This window comes from Chanodichthys erythropterus, chromosome 23 (assembly GCF_024489055.1).
Source record: "Chanodichthys erythropterus isolate Z2021 chromosome 23, ASM2448905v1, whole genome shotgun sequence".
NCBI lineage: Eukaryota > Metazoa > Chordata > Actinopteri > Cypriniformes > Xenocyprididae > Chanodichthys > Chanodichthys erythropterus.
Window position 1 is genome coordinate 9,686,867 of NC_090243.1, and position 26,823 is coordinate 9,713,689.

Genomic DNA, 26,823 nt, shown 5'->3' on the forward strand with positions numbered 1-26,823 from the left:
AATTTAATGTAGGGCAGACCTAATATTGTGAGCAATTATCAACCAGTGGCCAATACCAAATATGTTGTATTGGTTCTACTGACATCTAGTGGACCTGTAAAGCATCAGAAGGAAATTGGAAAACCCACAAACTGGCCTTGCACTGTAGGCTAAAACTTAGCAAAAATATGTCCTTGCCTATATACCTAATTCATCGAGGCCCAGGAGATGTTGCTAACGCATCAAACATGATGTCTTGGGGTATTGTTAATGAGGTCTGTGGATACTTATAGGGGATAATCCACAGCAGTTCATCAGAGACTTCATCTCAAATGAAATTAGCTTCCTGTGTGGCATTGAGATGGCTTCTCTGGAGTTCAGCTGTGATGGTAATGGCTGCTGTGACAGCTCCGTCCAGCTCCGTCCCTGTCTCTAGTCACACGCCTCCACACGAGGCCAGTTATTCTATTCCCCTCTTTCTTTTTCTCCTTCAGAATGCTAGCTCCCATAGTTATGTTTGTTTTGCTTCCCTGTAGCTGGCAGATTGGAAGTGGTCAGGGGTGGCTGACAGTGATAAAAGGAGATATTTTCCTTTGTTTGTGTGTTTGCCATGGACCGAGATGTGTATGTGTGAAAAGGCCAAGAATTTTATGTGAATGTATCAGAGGGCATCATTAGTAGAAGTTGACTGCTCTCCAAGCCCCCCAGACCAATTTAGTGGGAGAGACAAAAACGTTTTGAGCTCTGAACTGCACGATGGGGAGCCGAGTGAAGCCATGCAATCTGTATTGGATTTCTTACTTCTCCATTTCTTGGTGCTTGGAGTCCCTGTGGTTAGGAAGTAGTAACAGTAAATTTGGTCTGTCCCTCGGGGTCATGCCGGTCTCACCCTTGTTTGCGACAACAGGAATTTAACAGGGTCAAAAAGCGACAGTGGACATGTGAGGGTCATTCAATATTTTGTCATTCATTCTCATCTCTTTCATTCTCCCACTCACAAAACGCAAAAACAAATTGCCTCCTTAAGCTTACAATAATGAGTTTGAGGCGACACACATGGCTGCGTGGTGTTGTTCAGTGTAAGCATCTGAGAATCAATAAGATATTACCTGAATCCATGCTGTTCTTTGACATTAGGACGCTAAGCTATCTAGCCACATATGAACCATTATAGCTAGCTTATAGCTTGTGCAAAGTTATGTCAGTTATTTAATACCAAAGACTATAGAATAACACAAGACGCGTCACTCGTATTGTTTTGAATGGGAGAAAGTGCAACGTGCAATATGGCGGAGTAAGTCCCGCCTTCTAAATAAGAGCCAATCGCCGATTGGAAAAGTCATTAGTTGCGTCCCAAACGACACACTATGTTCTACTCATCCATGTAGTGTGTGAATTGTATAAGGTTATTTTGTTATTTAACATCAGAGTCTGACAGCCCCTTCCCCTCCGCTACGTAATTAAAGCTGCGACAGTTGAGTGCATGAAGTGTCCAACATTCAACACTTCGTTTTTTACATTATTTTAGTGCATCATCCGGGTATTTAAAGTGTACTTTTTCTTTTTTGATTTTTTTAAGTGTGAACGCACTACTCGCACTATTTATACTTAAAAACGTCATAGAATAGTGCATAAGTATGCAAATTGGGACGCACCTATTGAGTCACTGCAGCAGCCATTAGAAGCTCCGGTTCCTATAGAAACAGTCAAATGCGCCGCCTCCGAAATGAGACGCAAGAGACGCGCACTTTAGGACTGCACATGTGCATTAGCTTGATCCAGCCTGAAAAATGTTTTTTTTTTTGTCATGATTTGAGCGTTTATAAACAACATTTATGATATAGTTGTTGTCAGATTTCATTGGTGATTTCAAATATGAAATTTAATCGAAAGCTTGGCAAACAGCTTTGGTGAATTTGATGTTTTCCCATTCAAAGAGATAGGAGCTGAATGCTCGAGAGGCGTTTCAAAGATGGCCGGCGACTTTGATTATACTTAAAGGGATAGTTCACCCTAAAATTAGCATTTTGTCATGCTGTTCCAAAACTGTATGAGTTTCTTTCTTCTGCTGAACACAAAAGAAGATATTTTGAAGAATGTTGGTAACCAGACAGTTGACGGTAGCCATTGGATTTTTTTCCTATGGAAGTCAATGGGTGCCGTCAACTGTCTGGTTACCAACATTCTTCAAAATATCATCTTTTGTGTTCAACAGAAGAGAGAAACTCATACAAGTTTTAATTTAATTTTTGGGTGAACCATCCCTTTAATGCATCAGTATTGGTCTCTAAAAGTGCATGTTCTTGTGCATGTCCAAACATAAACACACACAGATGCATTTCCACATAATTCTTTAAATACATTTTCTGAGCAACCAGCTGCAACAACTGTCAATGAGATTTTCAACACAAGTAATTATGTTTTCGCATGTTTTCCCCCCTCCTTCCTAAAAAAAAAAAAAAAAAAAAAAAAAAAAAAAAATCTTTATAACTAAGCGATTCAAAAGCAATTTTCTCTGTGGGAAGAGAATGTAATTTGCTATTCAGTGACATTCTGATGTGTAAAAAACCAGGAGCCGGTGGTAAAAGGTATCTCTAAAGTCTGTGTACAGTGCATTAATGGGCATAACCGGGGGAGGAGGGGAGAGATGTCAGGGAGGGCACCATTTAATGACTCCAGAATAATCCCTCTCTCATTAGTGAAGGCTCTGAGGATCCACCGGGGCTTGAACTGGTAGAGCGTGGCATGCCGCTACAGTCTTTATCTTCATATTAAACCATTTGCATAACATTACAGCCGCTGGAGAGACTCCCTTAACAAGGCCAGTTGCTCTTCATTTTAAAAGGGGACAGTGGGTGTCTCAGCAAATCTATTCAGCGGTAAGTGGAACTACCGCCGGTGCAAATGCAGCGGGAGGTGAGAGAGATCAGGATGCAGCATTTGGAAGCATATTTATCATACACTTGCTCATGCATCAGGCTCGGTTTGGGGTCCTTCCAAAAATCCATACACACTAGCTGTACCATCTATCCTGAATTTTCAGGATTTACGGACCACCCTGCATCCTGTGATTGTGAATTGCACTGAGCGGAATGTGTGGGGGACTGATTTCAAATCCATCAACATGTAGTTTGTCCAGGGGGGGAGAACATCAAGGCTATATTGTAGAAAATACTCTTGCTCATCTGTGCACCTATCATGAGCCATTTTTATCACTCTATTGCCTGTGGAAGAACGTGGCTTACTTTAAGAAAGGCGAGGGAGAGAGAGAGGCGTGACAAAATTAAAATCAGTCATTTTTTCCCTGAGGAGCAGATCAATTTCCGCAGACTGGGTCGAGATATTTTCCGGCATTAGTCTTTCTCGACTTGAGCACAGCACCTAAACGGCCTGCCAGCGGGAGTCTCGGCACAGCTGCACGCTTCAGTAGAGAACAGTTACTTCTGCCGCTCTGAGTTTATTTGCGCCTCACCATGAGAATTGCCATAATTTACCCCACCAACACATCAACTCCCCAAAAGATGAGAGAAAGGGAATAGTGTGTGGAATGAAAGAGGCAAATTGATTCGACGTGATATTGTTTTCTGTTTTTTATTACGCCTATTCATTTTCTCCGAAAGAAATGCACAATTGGACCCGTGCCCGAGTTCGGTGTCATACTGTGGAACCTTAGACACAAACCTACATAATGGCTCGGCCTGTTGGCTATGTTTAAATTATGGAAACAACTACAACATGTGAACAGCTCTGGCCTATTCAAAGTGCAGTGCAGGATGAAGCACATACAGCTTACAGATTCCCTGTATAGACTTGTATGATTTTAGGTAATAAGAAGTTAGAAAATTAGACCATTCTGAGATTATACTAAGCCTCCGAGACATTAAGAACTTACAGGATGGGGAAAAAAACTATTTTGAAAGATCAAATTAACTTTACATCTACATGAGATGTACATTACATGGTAATCTAAATGGATGTTAAAGGTGCCCTAGATTCAAAAATTGAATTTATATTGGCATAGTCAAATAACAAGAGTTCAGTACATGGAAAAGACATACATTGAGTTTCAAACTCCATTGCTTCCTCCTCCTTATATAAATCTCATTTGTTTAAAAGACTTCCGGAAAACACGCGGATAACACCGACTGTTACGTAACAGTCGGGGTGTACGCCCTAATATTTGCATATGCCAGCCCATGTTCCCAACATTATGAAAGGCATTAGACAAGGGCAGGCAGTAACATCTAGATGTGCACAGCTGAATCATCAGACTAGGTAAGCAAGCAAGAACAACAGCGAAAATGGCAGATGGAGCAATAATAACTGACATGATCCATGATATCATGATATTTTTAGTGATATTTGTAAATTGTCTTTCTAAATGTTTTGTTAGCATGTTGCTAATGTACTGTTAAATGTGGTTAAAGTTACCATTGTTTCTTACTGTATTCACGGAGACAAAAGTCGTCGCTATTTTCATTTTTAAACACTTGCAGTCTGTATAATTCATAAACACAACTTCATTCTTTATAAATCTCTCCAACAGTGTAGCATTAGCCGTTAGCCGGAGCACAGACAGAAACTCATAGAGAATCAAATATAAACATCAAAATAAATACTATACTCACCTAATTCGAAGCATGAATACAGCATGCATGATGGACATCTTGTAAAGATCCATTTGAGGGTTATATTAGCTGTGTGAACTTTGTAAATGTGCTGTAATATAATCGAGGGCTCGTGTGGCAGCACGCTGAAAAAATCAGTGCATAGTTAATGATGCCCCAAAATAGACAGTTAAAAAAAAATTAATTTAAAAAAAATCTATGCGGTATTTTGAGCTGAAACTTCATAGACACATTCAGGGGACACCTTAGACTTATTACATCTTGTGAAAAAGCATTCTTGGGCACCTTTAAATGACATGAATTGGAATCATGAATTTGCAGGTTCTCTTGTTAAATTTGATATAACAGCCACACAACATGCATGTTAAAAAAATAAAACATTAAACTAGAAATATCATGTTTGAACAGATGGGTGGTGGAAGAAATGAAAAGCTCTACATTTACCACAGTGCAAATGTGATTAACCTATAGCCTTTGATTTGTATACTATATTTCTATATTCCAATTGTATTTGCTGTTTTGATCTTTTTTTTTTTTTTAATGGCCTACATTTTTTGAAATTGTGATACTTTCCACAAATATGGTAGCCTAATGTTATATTAAGGTTTGAGACACATAATTAAACTTAAAAAAAAAAAAAAAAAAACACAACAACACTGATGTATCTAACTAACAAAATGCTACAACACTGCCTGGACTCCCCTATTGAACAAGAAATAGGCCTACGTGCATTTGTTATAGTATCGAGAAATGGACTTTACGATCTTGCCTTAACAGACATTTGCTGTACCTTTGCCAGGGGTCATTCTTTGCAGTATTTGTGAACATCAAACCTCTCCTCCCCTCTTAAACGTTGCCCAAATCTCTGGTTGCGTCACGAGTCGTGTCTGAGTCTAATTAAAACCATATTGAGAAAAACGTAAATACGACCCAAGTTCCTCCTTCGGTCTTCTGCTGGGACACAGCGCTGGATTCGGAGCGGTTTCAAGGGACGCAAGATCTGTCATTTGTGGAAAGTTGCTGCTTATTTTGAAAAGTTTGAAATATTACTACACTATATCAGTAAATAACGCCAAATGGCTGGTCTAAAGGTAAGTGCACCTTGGACTCTATGGACGAATGCTTGTCTAAAATGAAACTCATGAAGTTCAATACATTTACGAACGTTACCCTATATTGTAGTATCGTAAGCCTAATTCAGTTTTATTCATCAGCTTTTACCAGCTATTTAACGTTTTCGTCAAAAGGCTACTTTTTTTCCAAACATAGTTTTTTATTTACACAAACATAGCCTATACTAAATGTAAAAAGTATGCCTAGTTATTACATTTTTCTGTAGACTCACTTCACCGCACATCCTATGAGCATAGTGAGTTCCGAATCTCTCTTTTGAGTCGGATCTTTTCAATGAGTCGCTAAAATGATTCACAAACCCGGTCTTGGATGCCCAACACCACCTTTAGCCTATTAAGCAGACGGTAGAAACTTAAAGAAAAGCCTAAAAATGCTTTTGGTCAACGCAGCTCTGGATGATTTGTGAACATTTATTTTTCCGAGCGAGATTTCGTTCGAGGTTTCGGTTTTGTTTAATGTAAATGCAAATATTTAAGTTACTTTATTGTTTTATGAGCTGAATTATAGAACTGAACTGGGACACATGTCATTACAACAAACACCATAATTAATAAAACTTAGCAATGCCTACATATGTATGAACCGGTTCTTTGAAGCGAATTGCTTAAAAGAACCGATTCGATGGAATTGATTCAAACATCTTTACATGAGAATTTGGGGGGCGTTCCAACCTGACCAATCAGATCACTGGAATCTGCAGCTGCCCAGATGAGGTTAATCTAGGCTCTACAGCAAAGCAAAGTAGGCTATATAAAACTTTAAGTTTATAAATGCTTTTCATCAGATCGTTTTATAGAAAAAAGGCATAATGTCAAGAGGAATTTATAGTCTAGCGACAGTAGACTCCTGCTGATCTCAATTGTCTACTTGTAGACAAAAATGTAAACAACTGGCCAATAGAAGAAAAAAAAATTGTCGTGTTTTCAGTTGAAATCTTGTATGATTATTGTTTATTGTCATATTTTACCCTTGCATTATGTTTTCAATTATCTTATGCAATCTTTGAGATCTTTAAGAGCTGTTCTGAACACATCTGCAGATGCATCATGACTAAGCACATTTGTTGTCGCTCACTCATAGGAAGGAGGAGATACTAAGATGGTTCTACACAGCTTCTTTTGTTTTTCTATTCACTTTTATCACACTTTGCCATCTAGATCATTCTATAAATAAAAAAAAACTTCATACTTACAGTAGTCAAATAACTGTGTTGCAGTACATGAATGGTTTTGGCAATGAGTTTGCCTCTGAGGACCCTCGCTGTCCAGGATCTCTACCTGAGGGACAGGTAATACCAAAACTTTGATCATCTACCTGACTAATAAACATTATACATCAAATGCTCAGATTTTTGTCTTATAGAACAATCCACAAGTATGTCCATATGGCCTGTATTCTGAGCAACTCTCTGGCTCTGCCTTCACTTGCCCACGGTCGACCAATAAGCGAAGGTATATGTAGCTTTGAAAAAAGTCATGTCAGTCAAACCTAAACTCTTAAGATTTATAAGAACCGAGTACAGCACACTTATCTGTTTATAGCTGGCTATACCGCATTTTACCCTCTGTGCGCCACAAACCTTTCACTCCGATGAGCTGTGGAGATCTCACAGAGAACTGGAATGAAGTGGAGCCTGACCCCAACCAGCTACGATGGAAGCCATTTAACATCCCCAAATCTTCAGAGAAAAAAGTGGATTTCATATCGGTAAAAGATTCCATCCTTGTACATACTGCTCATATTTCCTTCATATTTAAATAATCTTCAGTCTCAACCTCATTGGTTTGATATTTTCAGGGTCTACATACAGTCTGTGGAGCTGGAGATTCAAAATCTCGTAATGGAATCGCCATCCACATGTACACCTGTAACACTTCAATGACTGATAAGTCAGTTTGAATTGGATTCAACTCACCAATGATTTGACATTAATTCTTTGTTTATGATGTTTTTTGTAAGATTGAACTTTTTTCTCTTTATAGATGTTTCCAAAACGCAGATGGAGATTTTCTTATTGGTAAGCTTGTGGTCTTGTTATTCATTGCCATATTTTTTTTTCCAAGATCATTATATCTTTATCAACTTTTTAAAAGTGCTTTAGTAGTAACACCTTTCAATTAACACCGCAATCCGTGTTTCAGTGCCTCAACAACGTGAAATCCTGATTACTACAGAATTTGGGAAGATGATGGTGGAGCCCAATGAAATTTGTGTCATTCAGGTGCCACTATAATATCTATATCTGAGATTTGGTTTTTATATAGACACAATGTAATGTTGTTTAATGTCACTTTTGATCAGTTGAATCCTTGCTAATTAAAGGTTAAGTTCACTTCAGAATTAAAATTTCCTGATAATTTACTCACCCCCATGTCATCCAAGATGTTTATGTTTTTCTTCAATCGAAAAGAAATGAAGGTTTTTGAGGAAAACATTCCAGGATTTTTCTTTATATATAATGGACTTCAATGGGGTTCAACGGGTTGAAGGTCTAAATTGTGGTTTCAATACAGCTTCAAAGGAATCTGCACAATCCCATCTGAAGAATAAAGGGGTTATCTAGTGAAACGATCAGTCATTTTCTAAAAAACAAAACAAATTGATGTACATTTTAACCACAAATGCTCATCTTGCACTGCTCTGCAATGCACCACATTACGTAATCATGTTGGAAAGCTCATGCGTGGCGTAGGCAGAAATCTACAAAAAGTCTACAAAGCGAAATGTAAAGACTAAGTCAAACGCACTTTACAAAAAAAGGTAAAACTACGATGTCAGACGACTTTGAAGTTGGAGGTTAAAATGAGATTGAGTACCTCTGTACTTCTGCCTACGTCACACGTGACCTTTCCAAAATGATTACGTAATGTGTGGCGCATCTCAGAGCTAGTGCAAGACGAGCATTTGTGGTTAAAAAGTATATAATTTTTTTTTTTTTTTTTTTAGAAAATGGAAGATTGTTTTGTTAGACAAGCCCTTTGAAGCTGCATTGAAACTGCAATTTGGACCTTCAACCCATTGTACCCAAGTGAAGTGAAGAAAAATTCTGGAATGTTTTCCTCAATTTTTTTTCATTTGAAGAAAGAAAGATGTAAATATTTTTTGGATGACATGGAGGTGAGATCAGGAAACCTTTAAAAGTAATAAAAAAAAAAAAATTACTGAACCCAAAAAATCCAAAAACATTTGAATGGTAGAGTACATTTATCATTGCAGTCAGTATGCAGATAAACAACAAATTATTTGTTATGTTTTCCAGCAAGGGATGCGTTTTAGTGTTGATGTGTTTGGAGAGACCAGGGGATACATTCTAGAGGTGTTTGGAGCCCATTTTGAGCTGCCTGACCTGGGTCCTATAGGTACTGTATATACAACACAATTTCTTTTTTTATGCCTCTGAATAATATATTGCTTTCATTGGCTGCTGAGAAAAAGCCATTCATTTGGTTCTACACTGCAGGGGCTAATGGACTGGCTAACCCCAGGGATTTCCAAACGCCTGTGGCTTGGTACGAGGACCGTACTGTAGCCACCGGTTACACCATTGTCAACAAGTACCAGGGAAAGCTCTTTTCATGTCAACAGGTAGCATGAAATTATCACGTCATTAGTAATTTCCATTACTAACACCGCTGCATCAATAAAGCACTGAATATTTATGGATTACACACAATCTGTACAATCCATGCTGGATACGTTTTTAAATAAGATCAAGATTTCAAGCATTAAGCATTCATTCTGCACCGAATTTATTTCCCTGTGTCCTGTCGAGTGAATAATTGACTTGTTATGCTTGTCAGGAGCAAATTAGAAACAGAAAAAGTAGCATCACGAAGCAGTATCACCCATTGTAACAAAGAAAAAATGCAGTTAGAGCACATCTATAGCCGAGGAGACTGGTCCCATCATCTGTACTCGGTTTAAATGGTTTACAGTCTTGAAAGGAGAAAGGTACTGCCTTATCCTGTTGTTTTGTCCTCCAACTGAGTGCTAAAATTGCTTAAATTAGCTTATTATTTGCTTGACTGGGAAAATATGTTTGTTTTGTGTATGAGTGTTTTTTTTTTTCTTCTTCTTCGTTTTAATAGAGTCTGGTAGAGTTATCCCAAGAACTGTTATGCCTGTGAGATTACAAACCTTGGGGTCCCAGAAACCCCAGGGGGCACAGAGAGTGTCTTTGTGTGACTGAATGTAACTGTAAAAACAGTCGTGTTTTTGTTTGAGTCGCTGAATTTGTGTTTGTGTGTACAGTTGTGACTGATGTTTTACCTGGATGGATGTGTGTTTGTGTGTGTTTGCACATGTGGGTGGATTGAAACAACAGGAGGGCGCATGAGGGTCAGAACAGCAGGCAGTCTCTGCTGTAATGAATTATATTGATTTTGCTAGCAGAATTCAAACCTGCCTGCTGCAGCATTATCAAGCGAAGGGTGTATAAAATTGCGGTTTTTAACGAAGACATTTTTTTCGCCCCGTAACTTAGGCTACTATTTCAAATGTAGAGCATCTAAACAAGACGTTTTATTGAGGACATTGATCGTACGTCTTAGTGTTTCGAGTTTGACTTATTGATTAAATACTTAAAGCCAACAGAAATTCATTATGTGGTTTATTATTACAGTACCCATGTTTTTATCATTTTAAATGTTTTCTAATAGGATTTTTCGCCATTTAATGTGGTGGCATGGCACGGAAACTACACACCGTACAAATACAATCTGGAGAACTTCATGGTCATCAACTGTGTGGCGTTTGATCACGCAGTGAGTAATAGGCTATATCTGACGTTTTAAAATCAACACTTTTGCACTCTAATTTAAATGATCTGAATCTTTATATCCAGGATCCCTCGATTTTCACAGTTTTGACTGCCAAGTCCACTCGCCCAGGTGTGGCCATTGCAGATTTTGTGATTTTCCCCCCTCGCTGGGGTGTAGCTGACCATACCTTTCGACCTCCCTACTACCATAGTAAGTTGTTTACTAACGTTACATACTTGTATTGAAACCATATGAAATTTTAAGCGGTTAAAGAGCGCCCTCTGTCTGGCTAAAAGGGAACTGCATGAGCGAGTTTATGGGATTGATCAAAGGCAGCTATGAAGCAAAGGAAGAGGGTTTCCAGCCTGGAGGAGCCAGTCTCCACAGCATAATGACTCCACATGGACCTGATGTCGAGTGTTTTGAGAAGAACAGCACAGCTGTTCTTAAACCAGAGAGAGTTGCTGAGGGCACTATGGTAATTTTTAAATGCTTCATTATCATAATACATTGTGTAAAAAGCCAGATCAGGTTTTAAACAATGCTGTATCCAACAGGCATTCATGTTCGAGTCATCCTTCAGCATGGCTGTTACCAAGTGGGGATTGGACACCTGTCACCGTCTGGATAAGAACTACTATAAATGCTGGGAAGCATTAAAGAGTCACTTCAATCCAAACTGGAAGCCCAGCAGCAAATAAAACATGACGTACATGGTTAAAATTCGTCGGTTCACTAGATATGAGAGGTTTACTTAACCAGAGATGTCACAAATAAACCTACTATCAGAATATAACCAATAAAACTAAATTAAATAACAAAAATACTGTGTGATTTCTTATTTTTCATCAATAACAATGATAAACCAAGTTTCAACAATAAAGCATTTTATTTAATATATAATTACAAGTACTGGTTACAATAAATGGTGAAATCAGAAAACAATTTTAGGATGACAGCTTATAGGGGCGCTCAAAGGTCCCTGCTTTCATCTTCGCCTCCCTTTTGTCCTGGAAAGAGGAAAAAAGAAAAATCGGGTTTAAAATCATATAAACACCGCAACATTGTCATTGTCAATAAGCATACAGGATTCATGCAGTGATGTGTATTTCAGCTCACCCTGTCAGTCTTAAAGACAAAGTACAAGACGAAGAGAGGTAAAACTCCAAACAAGCTACCCATCAATGATGTTTTAGCAGTTGGTCTGAAGTTGGGGTAGATGTTACTGCCGCGCGCATGTGTCCATCTTGTAAGAGCAGGATCCTCCTACGAATAAAAAATACATGGAAGTTTATCACCTGATCTCAAACTGTTTTGACATGTCAGGTTACCTTGTGAAAGCTCTAATAATGCAGTTTTCAGTATTTTAAATAACGTGTCAAAAACACACATAGGAAGATGCATTCTGAATATGAATATAATCAGATCACATCTTTCTACATAAAGAGAAGTGACACTTGAGGACCAAACCAAGCTGGCAGCAGAAAGCGCTAGCCATTGAGTAGTGAAGGTCACTCACTGAGGGTTCAATATAAAACATTCTAGCCTTCAAAAACAGGAATGAAATCTAAATAAACATTTATTAAAACGTCATAAAATTGTACGTTTGTTACAACAAGCAATAAAACGATTTATAGATTCATTGAAACCGTTTGACTCCAGGCTAATGTTTGCAGACTGATCTATGGTTTGCCTTACAATAAGCTCTTGCCGATGAGGATTGTTGAGCTGCAACAGATACTGCCTCTTCAGTCGAGCCCGCAGAGCCGCTCTATTCTCCTCAGCCCGCCGGTAATCAGGTGAAAGATTGAAATATTCGGCTGGATCTAATGTTTTTGGCCGTGTAGCCAAAGGAGCCTCTTTGTAGCTCGCCATGTTTGCGAACGGCGAAAAACACGCCCCGAGAAGAAAGGTGAAATCCGATTGGCTCGCGTCACGTTCACACGAGTCTCGCGGTATTTCAGAATATCTCGCCAGAGAAGTTTACTGTACTGTGTTCGCAACTTTTTTTTACAGTCTATGGTTCGCAAAATTGTTTTATAAATATTAAATTTTTTTTGGTTAGATTTTTATATTTTCTGCTGTATTTAGTAATTTTATTGTTTTTATTTATTTTTCATGTACATAACGTTTTTATTTAGTTTTAGTTATTTTATTACTTGAAATTTAAACGAAAGGTTTTTTGTATATTTTTATTTCATGTATTTTTTCTTCATTATTATTATTTATTTTATTTCATGAAACTGTTATTTATTTATTTTTTTTTAAAAATGTTTTTAGTTTTAGTTAACGATAAAAACCCTGGTATGGTGTATAACTAAAAATCAATTTTTAGATGAGATGCTTGATATATATTTAATATCTTTAAAATATATTTGACCACACAACAAGACCAATCGAAAAAGGACTCCATAAGTGTTTTTACGTGTTTTATTTATTCAAACTAATCAAGCAAATGAAAATATTACTACAGTTGCATGATACATTCCATTCTCAGATGTGATCCAGATGTTGGCTCACCACTGGACTGTCATCCTGACTGATCGGATGAACCTTACAAATATCAGGCACAGAGACACAAGTCAAGTCTCTCTGGTCACTCTGTGACAGCTCATCTACAGGGAGAAAAGGAGAAGCGTGGATACTCACTGTGACCAGCAGAGGGTGCTACAATGCAACAAAAGTGTTTATTTCATGTATAGAGCAGAATGAGGGGGAATCTAAGAGTCTTACCTTTAACTATGCAGCATTTGCTCGTACCCAAATTCATCCATTCATTGATATACCTGAGAGACAAGAAAATATTATTTTTAAATGGGATATTAATACCATCATGATCCATAGTGAGCCCACATATTTTACACAATCACATATTGTGTATATCAAATCTAGTGTGATAAGCTTAATTACTCATCAAAATTAAGAGCATTGCTCCATGCGAGCAGTTCATCCACTTCATGCTCTGAAACTGAATCTGGTTCAGTTTGTTGGAGTGAATCCATCGTTCTTTGTGTGGATTTGTGCACCAGCAGAGCTGTTTTGCAGTGTTCTGTATGATCATGCAGGAGACCCTCAGCATACCTGTGCACAGGGTCTGTGCTTATTATCATACTGTCATTCATATCTTATGCATTTACAGTTTTCTGTAATTATTAGTTCTGCAGAACCCATCTTAGCACCCATTACAAACAATCAAACAGTTACTTTAAATACACATATATACATTTTCCTCATCCATTCGATTTTTCGAATCTTCCTCTTTCTTGCAACATCTTGTCGCCGATGGATTTTGCTGTGATGGAATTCTATCTTCTTCTCATTGGTATTTTGAGTTATTGGGTCTTCAAACATGGAAATCTTTAATCATAAATGCAACAAGAGACATACAATACTCAGTCATGCAACAACATTTGTATAATTTTTTTGACTTTTACATTTAAATGGCAAATTTATAAAACTTAAATTAATTACTCACCCTCATGTCGTTCGGAACACAAATTAATATATTTTTGATGAAATCCGTGAGCTTTCTGGCTTCCGATAGACTGCAACACAATCACTTTCAAGTCCGAGAAAGGTAGTGAAGACATTGTTAAAATTGTCCATGTGACTACAGTGGTTCAACCTTAATGTTATGAAGCGACGAGAATGCTTTTTGTGAGCAAAAATAACGACTTTATTCAACAATTTCTTCTCGTCCGCGTCAGTCTCCTACACTGTTAATGTTGTAAACACAGTGCAGCGCTTCCGGGTTCTACGTCAGAACACCGGCTCAGTATTGGCCGACGCTGTACAAGTGAGCGTAGGAGACTGATACAGAAGAGAAGAAATTGTTGAATAAAGTTATTTTTGTTTGTTTTTTGCGCACAAAAAGTATTCTCGCTGCTTCATAAAATTAAGGTTGACCCACTGTAGTCACGTAGACTATTTAAACAATGTCTTTACTACCTTTCTGGGCCTTGAAAGTGGTAATTGTTTTGCAGTCTATTAGAGGCCAGAAAGCTCATGGATTTCATCAAAAATATCTTAATTTGTGTTCCGAAGATGAACGAAGGTCTTACGGGTGTGGAACGACATGAGGGTGAATAGTTAATGACAGAAATACACTACTAGTGATACACTATTATTCAAAAGTTGTTTTAATATATCTGTTCTTTTTAACTTTCTATTCATCAAAAAATCCTGATATGTTTTGTTTATAGACTTGCATTAGTATACAAATGGTAAAATGAAAATGAAAGTATTAGGACTGAATATATCACCTTGCAAGACAAAATCCTCCAGCCATTGTTCTCCACCCGCTGGTACCACCCAGAGTGATCATCCTCAGCACAGATCGTCTGTCGGCCATTATGGATCTGGCTTGGTGCTGGTATCTTTTGCTGTGTGTAATCTTTAGGACTGCAGGCACACATGTCCACTATGGGTGCACGAGTGTATATTTTAAAGTAGATGTTTGGTGGATAGGTTGGCTGGAATTTTATAAAAATTGGTAAGTAATTTGCAGTTTGTTGAAACTTGTCTGTATATAATTATTATAATCCCTATAATGTAACCTTCTATAGCAAACAACCCATTACAGCATGTTCACAAGTCCAAATAACCTTATGGTGGAAATATGAATAACCTGATGTTACCATAGTGGACATGTGTGCACTCACCCCACCCAGTCTGAATCGGATAAGAGCCCCTGAAGCAGCATCCAGAATATTAGCCTACAATAAAGCATTCATACATACGATTTTGCATCTGCATTAAACATCTGATTTAAATTTCACACTTGCATTGTACCATAAACTTACCTCTGCAGGGTTAATAAATCTAAGAAGGAGACGTGGATCCCCTTGATTATGGAAGCTCACTAGTTTCTTGAGGTACTTGAAAACAGCAGTATCCTACACATGACAGGCACAGTATGCACTAATTGTATTTTTGCATTATATCATATGCAACCATGCTGGTGAAACTGTAACATAAAAGTTGATTGTGATCACTAACAATATGTGTCCTCCATGCTCGCTGGATGATCCTGGCTGCTCGGCTGAAAACGGGTTCCAGCTGTGGGACAAGAATGACATTAGTCTCTGATGTAGTTTCCTCAGCTGGAGATGTCGGGTGATGCCTAAAGAGGAGAAGAATGATTGACAGTTTTTTCTATCGCTTCACTCATTTAAAAATTAGTCTATGGCCTGGTTTCACAGACAGGGCTTAGATTAAGCCAGGGGTAGGTTAGTTAAATTAGGACATTTAAGTAGCTTTTATACACGTGCCTTGGAAGAAAAAAAACTGGTGTACATCCTGAGACAAAACAATGGCACTGACATATTTTAGAGAATATGTCAGTGCAAGTTGCTCAAACTTGCATTGTCTGTGAAACCAGGCATGTATGTTTTGCTGTATTTCATACCTGTCAAAAGAGTTTGTGTGTTCAGTCATTTTCTTGCTTGTGCTAGCGTTTGCTGGATAAAAAAAGAGAAAGAAAAAAAAGTTTATTATATGAAACGTTAAAGGGTTAGTTCACCCAAAAATGAAAATAATGTCATTAATTACTCATTAATGTTGTTCCACACCCGTAAGACCTTTGTTAATCTTCGGAACACAAATTAAGATATTTTAGTTGAAATTCGATGGCTCCGTGAGGCCTCCATAGGGAGCAATGACACTTCCTCTCTTAGGATCCATAAAGGTACTAAAAACATAATTAAATCGGTTCATGTGAGTACAGTGGTTCAATATTAATATTATAAAGCGACAAGAATATTTTTGAAGCGCCAAAAAACAAAATAACGACTTATTTAGTGATGGCCGAATTCAAAACACTGCTTCATGAAGCATCGGAGCACAGTGAATCAGTGTGTCGAATCATGATTCAGATCGCGTGTCAAACTGCCAACGGCTGAAATCACGTGACTCTGGCGCTCCGAACAGCAGATTCGATACACTGATTCACTGTGCTCCGATGCTTCATGAAGCAGTGTTTTGAATTCGGCCATCACTAAATAAGTCGTTATTTTGTTATTTTAATATTCTCGTCACTTTATTATATTAATATTGACCCACTGTACTCACATGAACCGATTTAAATATATTTTTAGTACCTTTATGGATCTTGAGAGAGGAAGTGTCATTGCTTCCTATGGAGGCCTCACGGAGCCATCGGATTTCAACTAAAATATCTTAATTTGTGTTCCGAAGATTAACGAAGGTCTTACGGGTGTGGAACGGCATAAGGGTAAGTAATAAATGACAGAATTTTCATTTTTGGTTGAACTAACCCTTTAACATGGATTTACATTTCAATTAGCCAAACTAAAGGAGCACATAATTCTGCTTAGAGAACACAAATTATACTGTTAATCTGAGGCTAAAGCTCAGCACCCTGATTAAGCCTTTGCCATGACGAGAAATGGGAACTGGTTTATTCAGATAGGATTATGAGGATCTCGTTGGATTATTACACGACTCCAAACAGATACTCAATTAACATTTGTTTTTAATAAAACACTTATATTCAGCCCACAAAATATTACTTACTTACTGTTTGGAGTCCTCTTCATCTTTAAGAAAAGATTATATGTTCAAATATAGGCTACTCGAAGGAAAAGGTTTAACGTTAAAGGATAGAAGGCCTAAGCAATGTATGCAATTAGGCCTGTAGTAGTGTAAATAAAACGATTTGAATTAAATTTTCACAATGTGAAAGTAAACAGTAAAAACCGTATAGAGAGCTAAAACTACAACCAAAGAGTAAGTTAAACATTGAGGGAGTTAAAACAAAATGACAAAATACAGCTAGCTGGAAGTGTGACTGCACGCCTACATGAGCCGTTACCAGAGCAACGTGAAAACACTCATTCAGCACAATGCTAGAAAGCGGTATGAGATTTGTATGTACCAAAAAGATTAGTTCAGTGGCCCTTTCAGCAGGTTGATAAAACACTTATATTCAGCCCACAAAATATTACTTACTTGATCTTTGGAGTCCTTTTCATCATTAAGAACAGATTATATTTTCAAATATAGGCTACTCGAATGAAAAGTTTTAAAGGATAGAAGGCCTAATCAATGTATGTAATTAGGCCTGTAAATAAAACTATATGAATTTACATTGTTACGCCAGTAGGTGGAGTGAAGGTCTTATTGGCTGTGTAATTGAATCATTCACTGATTCGTAAAAAACACAATTTAAAATATTGACAAGTTCTTGTGTGTAGGTTCATGCTATGAAATGTTCCTTGACAGTACGCATTTGAAAGTTATATTTGTTCGCTCTCAGCTTCAATGGGCCAAATTAGTTGTATCAGTACTATCACTCATAACCGTCCATTGTGCAATTATATCTTAAGGGATGGCAGGTTATGACATGACCATACAAAACAGTTTAAGGTTGTTTTGATGAGCTAGAATTAAGACGTTTCTGTGTTATTATATTTTTATGTTGTTATTGAGATAAAAACTGAGTGTACTTGATAATCAAAGTGTTAAACATTAACTTAGCAGTTTAACTTGAGTCATTTGCAGACAATGATAGTCATTTACAATTTATAGTATTTTATTTTACATAGTTACATTTTTATCAGTGTTCCTCTACATGGCATTTTTCTTAGCACAGTAATAATAACCAATGTAGTCAATATATTACATTTTTATAAATATCACAATATTATTATTAATGATGACATTCCAAAAATAATAATAATAATAAAATAACCGTATTGTTATACAGCCTTTAGTAGTACTGTGATGTTGTCAGAGCTGCAATTGTATTATGGAGGTCCCTAAGGCTCTAGGGAAGAAATTCCCCAACCCCCTGCCCTGCATAATAAATTACAATTAATGATCAATTAAGATTACACTGCCAAAGCCAAAGATGCACATAAACAGTACAATTACATTATACACAAAATATGTTTGTTTGGTTGTTGTTCTAGTGGTCTTTTGAAAAGTTTAGAGGTCCTGTTTTTAAATCTCAAATTAAAACATTGGGGATTTTGCATATGCCAGGGTCTGCCACTCCTTATTAATAACACTTACTTTGAACAATAACATTAAATGGATAGCAAGATTCTGTAACATCATAATCTGCATGGAGTTAGTCATAACTTAAGTGGAATAATGATGGAACTCCAATGTTGTAGGGGCGACTATTTTTCTATTTGGTTTTCTGACTCTTTTAATGAAGTTGTACGAGTTAAAAGAAAACATTCAAACACATCTATTAAACATAGTTGGGGTTTTAACTGTGGTTTGAATACCATAGTGAATAAAACAGCCCTCAACAAAAGAAATGATGTAAGAAGAACTCACCCTTTCAGTGCCTCAAGATCCAGAAAATATCAAAAGACTTATTGAAATAACAGTGCATTTTTCTGTATTGTAAATACATTCATAATGAGATCAAACATTGTTATCCTCAAGTATTAAGAATAAAAAAAACCATAATATTTAATGTATTAAAAAAGTTATTATAATTCTGATATAACTATAATTCCTTATATTAATATATATGTCATGGATTCCTAGTTGTTTTTATAATTTTATAACGGAGGCCTAATTTTGCTGCAGCTTTTCCATGTCCAGTACACGTAAACACATCTAAAACATGGAATTGAACAACACAACACATCATTTTCTCCTCTAAAGTTCTGTTTCTACCTCATCATCATCACCATTGTCAACATAGTATTCATCATCAGTTGTAGTGTCAGAACCAGACTCCTCAAAAACAGTCAAGCTGGTTGTGTAGCTCCTAGATGGCAGGATACCTCGAGGAGAAAGATTTTCTGAAGTTGTCCTCATGAGGGAAGACATAGCAGGAGCCTGGGATATCCGGCGAGGTGAACAGGACAAAGTTGGTGATGGAGGTGGGGTTGGGTCTGCATCATCATTATTAAGAAGATCATCTATATATCCAGGTTGAGACTGTTTATCACAGACAGATTTGGGATCATAGCTTGGGGAATAGCTACTACTCACTGGAGAGTCAAATGTATAATTCTCCTTGGGCGCAAAGTCATCCAAACTTGAGAGGTCGCTGATGCTGCTTGTTGAGATTCGTCCAGGACCTGATGGCCGGCTTGAAACTACACTGCTGACTGAGTAAGATCGTCCATTGTGCAGACCATACTTTAAGTCTGCACAGGACGAGGACAATCGAGACCTCACAAGGTTTTGCTGCACTGCACTCTTGGTGGAGCTCAACGGAGAGAAGTCCTCAGACTCACAAATAGAATTATTTTTTTTGCTCACTGGACTATAAAACACGTTGTCATTCTGAATGTCTTCTGAATCAAAATCAAACAAATAAAAGGGTGATGGGGGGCTGACAGGGGATTTTTTGTAATGTGGCAAGGTGGCAGAACGGATCATACTTTGGGCCTTTAGTCTGTGCGGACTAGAGCTCCTGCTGTAAGACCGTTTTCCAGTTTCATCGCTATGCCTCTTTAGCTGACCAACATTCTCAGATGATTTCTTTAAATTTAAGGGTGACAAAGACCTAAAACTGGCAAAATACGTTTTATCAGTGGTCAAGTTTGAGTTGGGGGCCTCCCACGTGCACCCAGAAGACTTTTGTTCAGTTGTGGACCTGTTTTGCCAATCCAGATTTAATGTATTCTCAGATTTCTTTAACGTTAGTGGTGACAAGGACCCAAAATTGACAAAATACGCTTTATCAGTGGTCAAATTTGAGTTGGGTGCCTCCCACGTGCACCCAGAAGACTTCTGTTCAGTTGTTGAACTGCTTTGCGAAGCCATATTTAATGTATTCTCAGATTTCTTCAATGTTAGTGGTGGCAAGGAACAAAAAGAGGCTTTATCAATTGTTAAAGAGGAGTTAGAGAGCTCCCGTTGGCTTCTAGAATATGTTTTCTCCTCGGTCTTGGATTTTTCAAAAGTGTCAGTGTCTGAGAGTTGCTGGGTGGGGGACTTGTACTTTTTCGTGATTGTGTCAATTGTGCTGTCTGAACGTTTGACACCAAATGTCAGTTTCAAGCGATTTAATATCTGGTCGATCCTGCTGCTTGTTTTAAACTCTGGCGAATGTCTTTTGGTTTTTAAATACTGGGGACTAACAACCTCTTTGTCTGGCAAAGACGCAGAAGAGAAGGCATTGTCTTTCTTAACTCGTGAAGCAAAGAGGCCTTTCTTTGAATTGCGACTCTGCATTTCCTTCAGTCTCTCATGGTTATGCACAGCTGTAGTCTCTTTCTCAGCTGTAAGTGGAGTCTCACTTTTTACTGTGAACTTATTATGTAGTAAATACTTCTCTTTCTCACTGAGTCTTTGCTTGGGGTAAGCATTACCCTTATCATGCTGAAGTGCAGTCAAGCCATCATGTTCCTGACTAGGGAAGTTGTTAGAGCCTGTATTGGGTTGCCTTGGGTGTGGGTTTTTTTTTTGGCTTTCCATGACAAAACTTGCATCTGGTGAGGTTTGTGAGAGGCATGGCTGGGCAGGTCTGTGATTATCTAGGGCGCTTGTATAAGCTTGAACTGCTGTCCTCTGTTCTCTGTTAGGAGAAGCTAACTGTTCCTTTGATTTCCTTGTTATCCTTGTGTATGTGGATAGTGAAGAGCTTGGGTCACCTTTTATATGGTCAGCTTGAGTGTTTACAATATCATAAGATGTAGATCTTGAATGTGTTTTAGAGGCAGGTGGAGAAGACAGTCCTGGTGAAGTGTTATTGAGGGCAGGTCTTGAGGAGATGAGGCTAGAATATGGAGAAGTGCTGAGACGAGGTGCTGATCCTCTTCCAAAATCAGGAGGCAGAGATTGAGCTGGGGCTATATGAGTGCTGGAGCCATAAGAACTTCTTTGTAATGCTTGTACCTCTGATACAAATGGGTTGTCGAATGAAAATCTTGAGGGAAATGTCTTCTGGTCACCCTGCAGTGTTATGCCTCCATCTTGCTTTGGAGGCAATGTTTCAGGTCTCTGTATGTGGGGAGAAGGGGTGGAAGGGAAAGGGGTGGACACAGCTGGGCTGGACTCTCGAAGGTATGAATAGATGCTTGGTACTCTGACACTTCTGAGAGGTCTGCTTGGAGAAAGAGGGCTTGAAAGATCCATTGAGCCTTGACTTGACTGAGAATGTTTCTTAGAGTCCAGATATATCGGTCCCACAGATGCTGGGCTTATTCCATCTACAGAGTCTTTTCTTGGTGAGTAGTTTAGCCTGTCTGTGAAGGTGCTTGTGCCTGAAGAATTTCTGGCTGTTATATTTTGTGAGCTTTGTGATTTTATGTTTTGAACAGTAAAGTCTGATTGTTGAACATTAAAATTTGTTGAGTCTTTGGGAGAAATTGTGGTGTGTGCAGTTATTTTTGGTTTGGTAATACTGAAGTTTTGCAGGTTGGTGTCCTTAACAGTACTTTGTTCCACTGGGTTAATGTCCTCTGTACTGGAATATTTCCTCAAAAGAACTGAATAAGAGCTCTGTTGAGCTTTGACCCCAATTTGGCCTGTTTTGGTCGTGGATTGTGGGAAAAGTTCCTCCTCTGCTCTGGCAACAGAATTTTCTAGTCTCTTTGAAATTTCTGTCTCCGGTTTGTTTAGAAACAGTGGTGTCCTTAACGGCTCTCTACTCTTAATTCTAGGAGAGAAAGGGAAGTGACTGACTGGTATTTCCTCTGTTCTTGTAGGAGTGTCTGGGTATTTGGCGGTTTGGTCCTCACCGGTAACAGATTGGGCAAATGATTGAGTTTTCAAAACAATTCTGCTAGGCATTGTAAGGGACCTAACAGACCTAGTTATCGGAGTCTGCGTTTGTGTGGGTTCAGCACTAGAGTTTCTCAAATTTGTCCTCCTTAACGAGAGAAGCAGGCTGCTTGTTGTTGGCTTGGAGCTCAATGATTTGAAAGGCTCATATTCATCTTCAGTTTGGGATATTCTGTACCCTGAAATTGGTACCTTATGAGTGTCCATAGGTGTGGAAAAAGGGTGCAATTCTGTATTGTTGTACATCGTGCTCACAGAGGAGGATTTCAAAATGGGTCTCTTTGGCTGTACTGTGGTTGTGACATTTGGGGAATTGTTCTCTTTTTGCCAGTCAGGAGAGTTAAAGCCGGTTCCAGCAGTTGACAGCATTTCATTGTTATTGGCCAATATGTGTTCAGATGGTTGCCTTTGGGAAGGCAGAAACAGTGATTGCTGCCGATCCTGGCGAAATAAGCTGGATGTGTTGACATTTTGTTCACAATCTTGGGGTGCATGCTCTACTTCATTGCTGCTTTGCTTGGGTCTTCGAAGGCGGCCACTCCAAGGTGGAGCAAGAACTGAGGCCAGGGCAGACGTCAACATAGCTGATGAAGGATTGAAAAGACTAGGTTCTGGCTCAGGAGTGTTTTCAGAATCCGATGCAGTGAAAGAGGGTAATGACAAGACCTGGTTTAGCACTTCTGCATGGCATGCAAAAAGCTGGGAATCAGTGCTTGCTTTTAGTCCACTGCCCACTCCTATGGAAGTCAGATTACTGTGGTACTGTGGAGATGTTGGAGCATTCTCTCTACAGTTGTTGGATCCAAAATCCTTGATGACTTCTGTTTCTACCTCACAAACAGGTTGAATAGAATGTCTTTGTGAGTCATGGATTATTTGAGTTTGTTTATAAAGGCCTATGTTGTGCTGTATTCCTGGATTTTGTCCCTGCTTAGGTGTGTTATGTACATGTTGATGCAGAGTGGTAAAGCTGTCTCCATCAAAGGTTGCTTTTGGCCCATCCTCATCCTTAAATAATTCACCAGTTGATTTGCCACATTTCTCTGTTGGTGAAAACACGTCCCTTAGCTGTGAGAACAAGCAAAATAGGTTTTGATTAGTGCCAAAATTAGGTCAAAACAGCCACTAATTCAAGCACAGCAGCATTTGCAATTTTTACACTACTATTGCACTTCAGACTTCCTTGGGTAAGGTGTAAGAAATGCTTCTCATATTCATTTGAACTATTTGGACAAATTGCCACTCCCATTACATAAGTCTTTAAAAAGACAGTTCAACTTCACAGTTGAGCTTTACATTCCACTGAAAAATACTGTGCATGACAAAACTGCAAACATGACTCGGCCCAGTAGAGCAGAAATATATTCAAAGGGCAGTACAATAAAGGTTATTTTTATATTTAAAGTTTATTATATTTAAACAAGATACAATTGAGTAGCAAGGAATAGATTTTTTTCTTTTCATCAAATATTACCTTACTAAAAAGATCAACTAAATATTCTCATGTCTGCATCTTAGCTTGGATGCTTACCTCTGTGTTGTGTTGATTAGCTGTGTTCTTCACCACTTCAAGTGTGTTGTTACTGTCAAATTGTGAAAATAGATTTTAATTAGCATATGATATTTTAGATTAGCAAACACTGAAAAAGTATGTAGAATAAAAACACCTCCACGCTACATTTGATTTTCAAAATCACAGCAATTCACAAAGCTAACTTCCATCAGGCAGATAAACAATGATGAGAAACTATGACGAAAACAAATCTCTTGTCCAAATGAATGTTTTACATGCTATTCTCAATCCCAGTCCCTAAATACCTTTTCTACTTCAACGTCTTTCATATATTCATCAAGACAATGCAGGGAAACAAGATCAACAACATTCCATCCTTTCTCTCACTCTAAGCATTTTAGGGGTAAACAATTCATTGGCCTGACAGCAAGGGAGGCGTCTATGGTTTAACTGTTTTAGAATTAGTACAGTGTTTCACACACATAAATGCAGTCACACTCACTCGCACACAAAAAACCCTGTTTAAAGCAGTGGTGTCATGCTTTTTAAAATAACATACTGTAATGCTGCACAATAAATGTCAATTTACCGTTTCCAAGTTAAAGGTGTAAACACTTTATTTTAACACGGACACACCTAGATACGGTACAGCCAAACAGTAAATCTTTGGCGATGCACTTTCATGCTATCATTCATGGTCATTAAATTATGACTTATTGCTATATAAGGACTATTACTGCCAGTCATAGGTCGAAAGGGCGTTCTGGCTAGAAAACTACAAAATGACACAGAATGCATAGTGCTATGGCATAATTTACATGACAGAAGATATTATTATGTGCAGTGGGTGTGTATTAAGTGGAATCATATTTTCATAAAACATTTTTAACAGTTTTGTATTGAATGCAGTCAAGTTTGGCATTAGTTGAACTTGTATTTTAGCATCTGATCAAATCCAGGGATGTAACAATATTAAGCAATAAATGGATATTGTATAAAATATAAAATATATTGTATACAACAATAAATATTTTCATGTTATGGCCAACAACTGATTAATGGCTGATTAAAATTCTATACGATTTAGTCTTAAAAAAATAAATTGAACATAAAACACTAAAATCATTCGTTTTAAAGTATACAAGTCTTTACAATACAATGTACACTAGGAAAACTGGATATTATGATAATTGCTAAAGCTTACACTGAACAGTGTTATTAAATGATCTAATATCTAATACTGATATGACACCGATATTGCACATCTATTTTTAAAGCATGTGAAGCCCCAACAGCAGTGTAAAAATGTAAAAAAATAAATAAAAAAATCCACACTCACAGATTAGTCGTGCCTTGCCACGTTTTTTCCTCTGTTGTGTCTTTTTTGTGTCTTCTGTTGGGAAGACTGATCGAGATGGTGGAAGTGAATCTGGCAGACTTTGTCTGTTCCTCAGATGTCCTACTGGAGTCTTTCTTAGATCTGAGCAGTATTATCTGCTTGATCTGCAAATCTGATCAGCGACAACCCCAAGTGAGGAGAAGCATTACAAATAACTGATAATATCACATGTATAATCTGGGCATAAAAACTCACTTTTGCTGCTTTTCTGCTGGCCTGTTAATGGCAACGCTGGTGAAGATGCAGTAGTACTTGTTTCTAAATCCTTCTTGTTGTGGATGTGTTGAGCTGAGGGTCCAGGATGCAACTTCTCTTGTTCACATTCATTCTGGAAACTAATCAAAGTTTGGCATTACAATACTGCTACAATATAACCAACAGAAAGCTGAACACTACTCTCTTAAGACACATAAAATCCACATGCCTGCAAATATTTAGTGAAAACATGATATCAACATTCACTCCCTTCAGAAAAATTCTTCACAGGAACACCCACAGATGTTTTCTTGGTATATCGACACATGACTCTAACAGTGAAATTTCTTTCTTTTTTTTTATGTGCAAACACCTCTACATGTGGAAAGAAAATGATTAGCTGCCTCTTTTTTTTAATAAGCTAATTAGACAATATGGGTGCAACAAATTACATAAGAGCTGAAGTATTACAATAAACATGGTGAGACATGTTAAGGTGACATTTAGCAAAAGATTAATACCAGTGGCAACTCATTAGATGTTATGGAGGTGTGTTTAAAATCAAAACTGAGATGAAGTCAAGCAAACATGTTGATAAAGATTTTTTTTTTTATCTTAAATCCATGATTATTTAACTAGGCATTTCTGATGTGTGTGCTGTGCAGGCAATAGCAGGTATTATATAACTGGGGTGGTGCCAGACAAGAGATCAATGCTTGAATCAATGTATATAATTCTTTAATTGTAAGAGCATTAGTTACTGTGGTAAAACTATGACGGCTACACTTTACTTAAAGCAAACTAATATTTACGCAGGCTCTTCTAACTACGTAAGAACTTCAACCTGTTTGCTTAAAGCTACAGACTTCGATAATGCTATCTGCGGAGGATGATAAGAGTCAGTTAAAGGAGATAGAAAAGTAATATTTGTGTGAGAAAAACAGAAAAAAACATATCCTCACAGCGCAAGTAAAAACTTTGTAGCCTACCGTGATTTGTCAGTGTGTGTGTAAAATCTCTCCTGATCTGAGAGAACGCAAGTCACGCTGGCTTTCACTCCGCTTTGACAACTCGACTGCTGCGACTTCAGTTCAAGATCATGTGTTGACATTATAGGCTGACTGAATCTGGCTCGTCTAGTTTGGTTACCTCCCTTTATGTCCTTGGGGCATCAGCTGTACCCTTCAGTACCCTCAGAGGCGGCACGGCCGAACATTCCAACGGAGAAAAGCGAGCGAGGTTAGGTACGTTAGACCGATCATACTGACAACCGTATGACCCGACGCCACCCGTTTCTTTCCCACCGAGGCGTGCGTTATCCACGGAAGTGCGGAGTGAGCATGTGTTTTAGCAGCAAACTCCGTACTTTGAAATGTCAAGTTTATTACCGGACCTATGGAGACAGTGATAAGCACCGACAACTTGGCATAACGTTGGAAATTCATTATTTTCCTGAATCATGCGAACTTGTGATAGTTTGGATTTTAGACTTCTATA

At 38.0% G+C, this 26,823-nt stretch overlaps 4 protein-coding genes across 7 annotated transcripts; 1 reads left to right on the forward strand and 3 right to left on the reverse strand.

Moving 5' to 3' along the window:
- The first annotated feature begins 5,438 nt into the window (after positions 1-5,438).
- On the forward strand, positions 5,439-11,317 carry hgd (homogentisate 1,2-dioxygenase). Of its 2 annotated transcripts, none has more exons than XM_067378421.1 (13): positions 5,439-5,698; positions 6,958-7,029; positions 7,104-7,192; positions 7,283-7,448; positions 7,539-7,630; positions 7,724-7,758; positions 7,883-7,962; positions 9,001-9,100; positions 9,202-9,326; positions 10,400-10,504; positions 10,585-10,711; positions 10,798-10,979; positions 11,059-11,317. In XM_067378421.1, exons 1-13 carry the CDS (start codon positions 5,684-5,686, stop codon positions 11,200-11,202), a joined length of 1,332 nt encoding a protein of 443 aa, XP_067234522.1. In that variant the 5' UTR covers positions 5,439-5,683; the 3' UTR covers positions 11,203-11,317. The 2 variants fall into 2 exon arrangements, with proteins under 2 accessions (XP_067234522.1, XP_067234523.1); XM_067378422.1 differs by lacking the exon at positions 5,439-5,698 and adding an exon at positions 5,733-6,482.
- Positions 11,318-11,372: 55 nt separating this feature from the next.
- Positions 11,373-12,424, reverse strand: ndufb4 (NADH:ubiquinone oxidoreductase subunit B4). 2 transcript variants are annotated; one of them, XM_067378312.1, is made up of 3 exons: positions 12,200-12,419; positions 11,621-11,767; positions 11,373-11,511 (listed from the first exon to the last, which is right to left on the reverse strand). In XM_067378312.1, the coding sequence occupies exons 1-3, from the start codon at positions 12,374-12,376 to the stop codon at positions 11,449-11,451; spliced, it is 387 nt and encodes a 128-aa protein (XP_067234413.1). In that variant the 5' UTR covers positions 12,377-12,419; the 3' UTR covers positions 11,373-11,448. The 2 variants fall into 2 exon arrangements, with proteins under 2 accessions (XP_067234413.1, XP_067234414.1); XM_067378313.1 differs by lacking the exon at positions 11,373-11,511 and having other exon boundaries at positions 11,612-11,767; positions 12,200-12,424.
- A 559-nt stretch (positions 12,425-12,983) lies between these two features.
- c23h11orf65 (chromosome 23 C11orf65 homolog) lies at positions 12,984-19,296 on the reverse strand. Of its 2 annotated transcripts, XM_067378417.1 has the most exons (10): positions 19,157-19,296; positions 15,909-15,960; positions 15,500-15,623; positions 15,304-15,396; positions 15,163-15,216; positions 14,764-14,973; positions 13,725-13,858; positions 13,412-13,582; positions 13,235-13,287; positions 12,984-13,116 (listed from the first exon to the last, which is right to left on the reverse strand). In XM_067378417.1, exons 2-10 carry the CDS (start codon positions 15,935-15,937, stop codon positions 12,995-12,997), a joined length of 990 nt encoding a protein of 329 aa, XP_067234518.1. In that variant the 5' UTR covers positions 15,938-15,960; positions 19,157-19,296; the 3' UTR covers positions 12,984-12,994. The 2 variants fall into 2 exon arrangements, with proteins under 2 accessions (XP_067234518.1, XP_067234519.1); XM_067378418.1 differs by lacking the exon at positions 13,412-13,582.
- On the reverse strand, positions 17,711-26,637 carry zmp:0000000991 (mucin-17). The gene is made up of 5 exons (XM_067378416.1): positions 26,316-26,637; positions 25,327-25,466; positions 25,072-25,243; positions 23,751-23,802; positions 17,711-23,287 (listed from the first exon to the last, which is right to left on the reverse strand). Exons 1-5 carry the CDS (start codon positions 26,435-26,437, stop codon positions 19,139-19,141), a joined length of 4,635 nt encoding a protein of 1,544 aa, XP_067234517.1. The 5' UTR covers positions 26,438-26,637; the 3' UTR covers positions 17,711-19,138.
- Between the last annotated feature and the right edge of the window lie 186 nt (positions 26,638-26,823).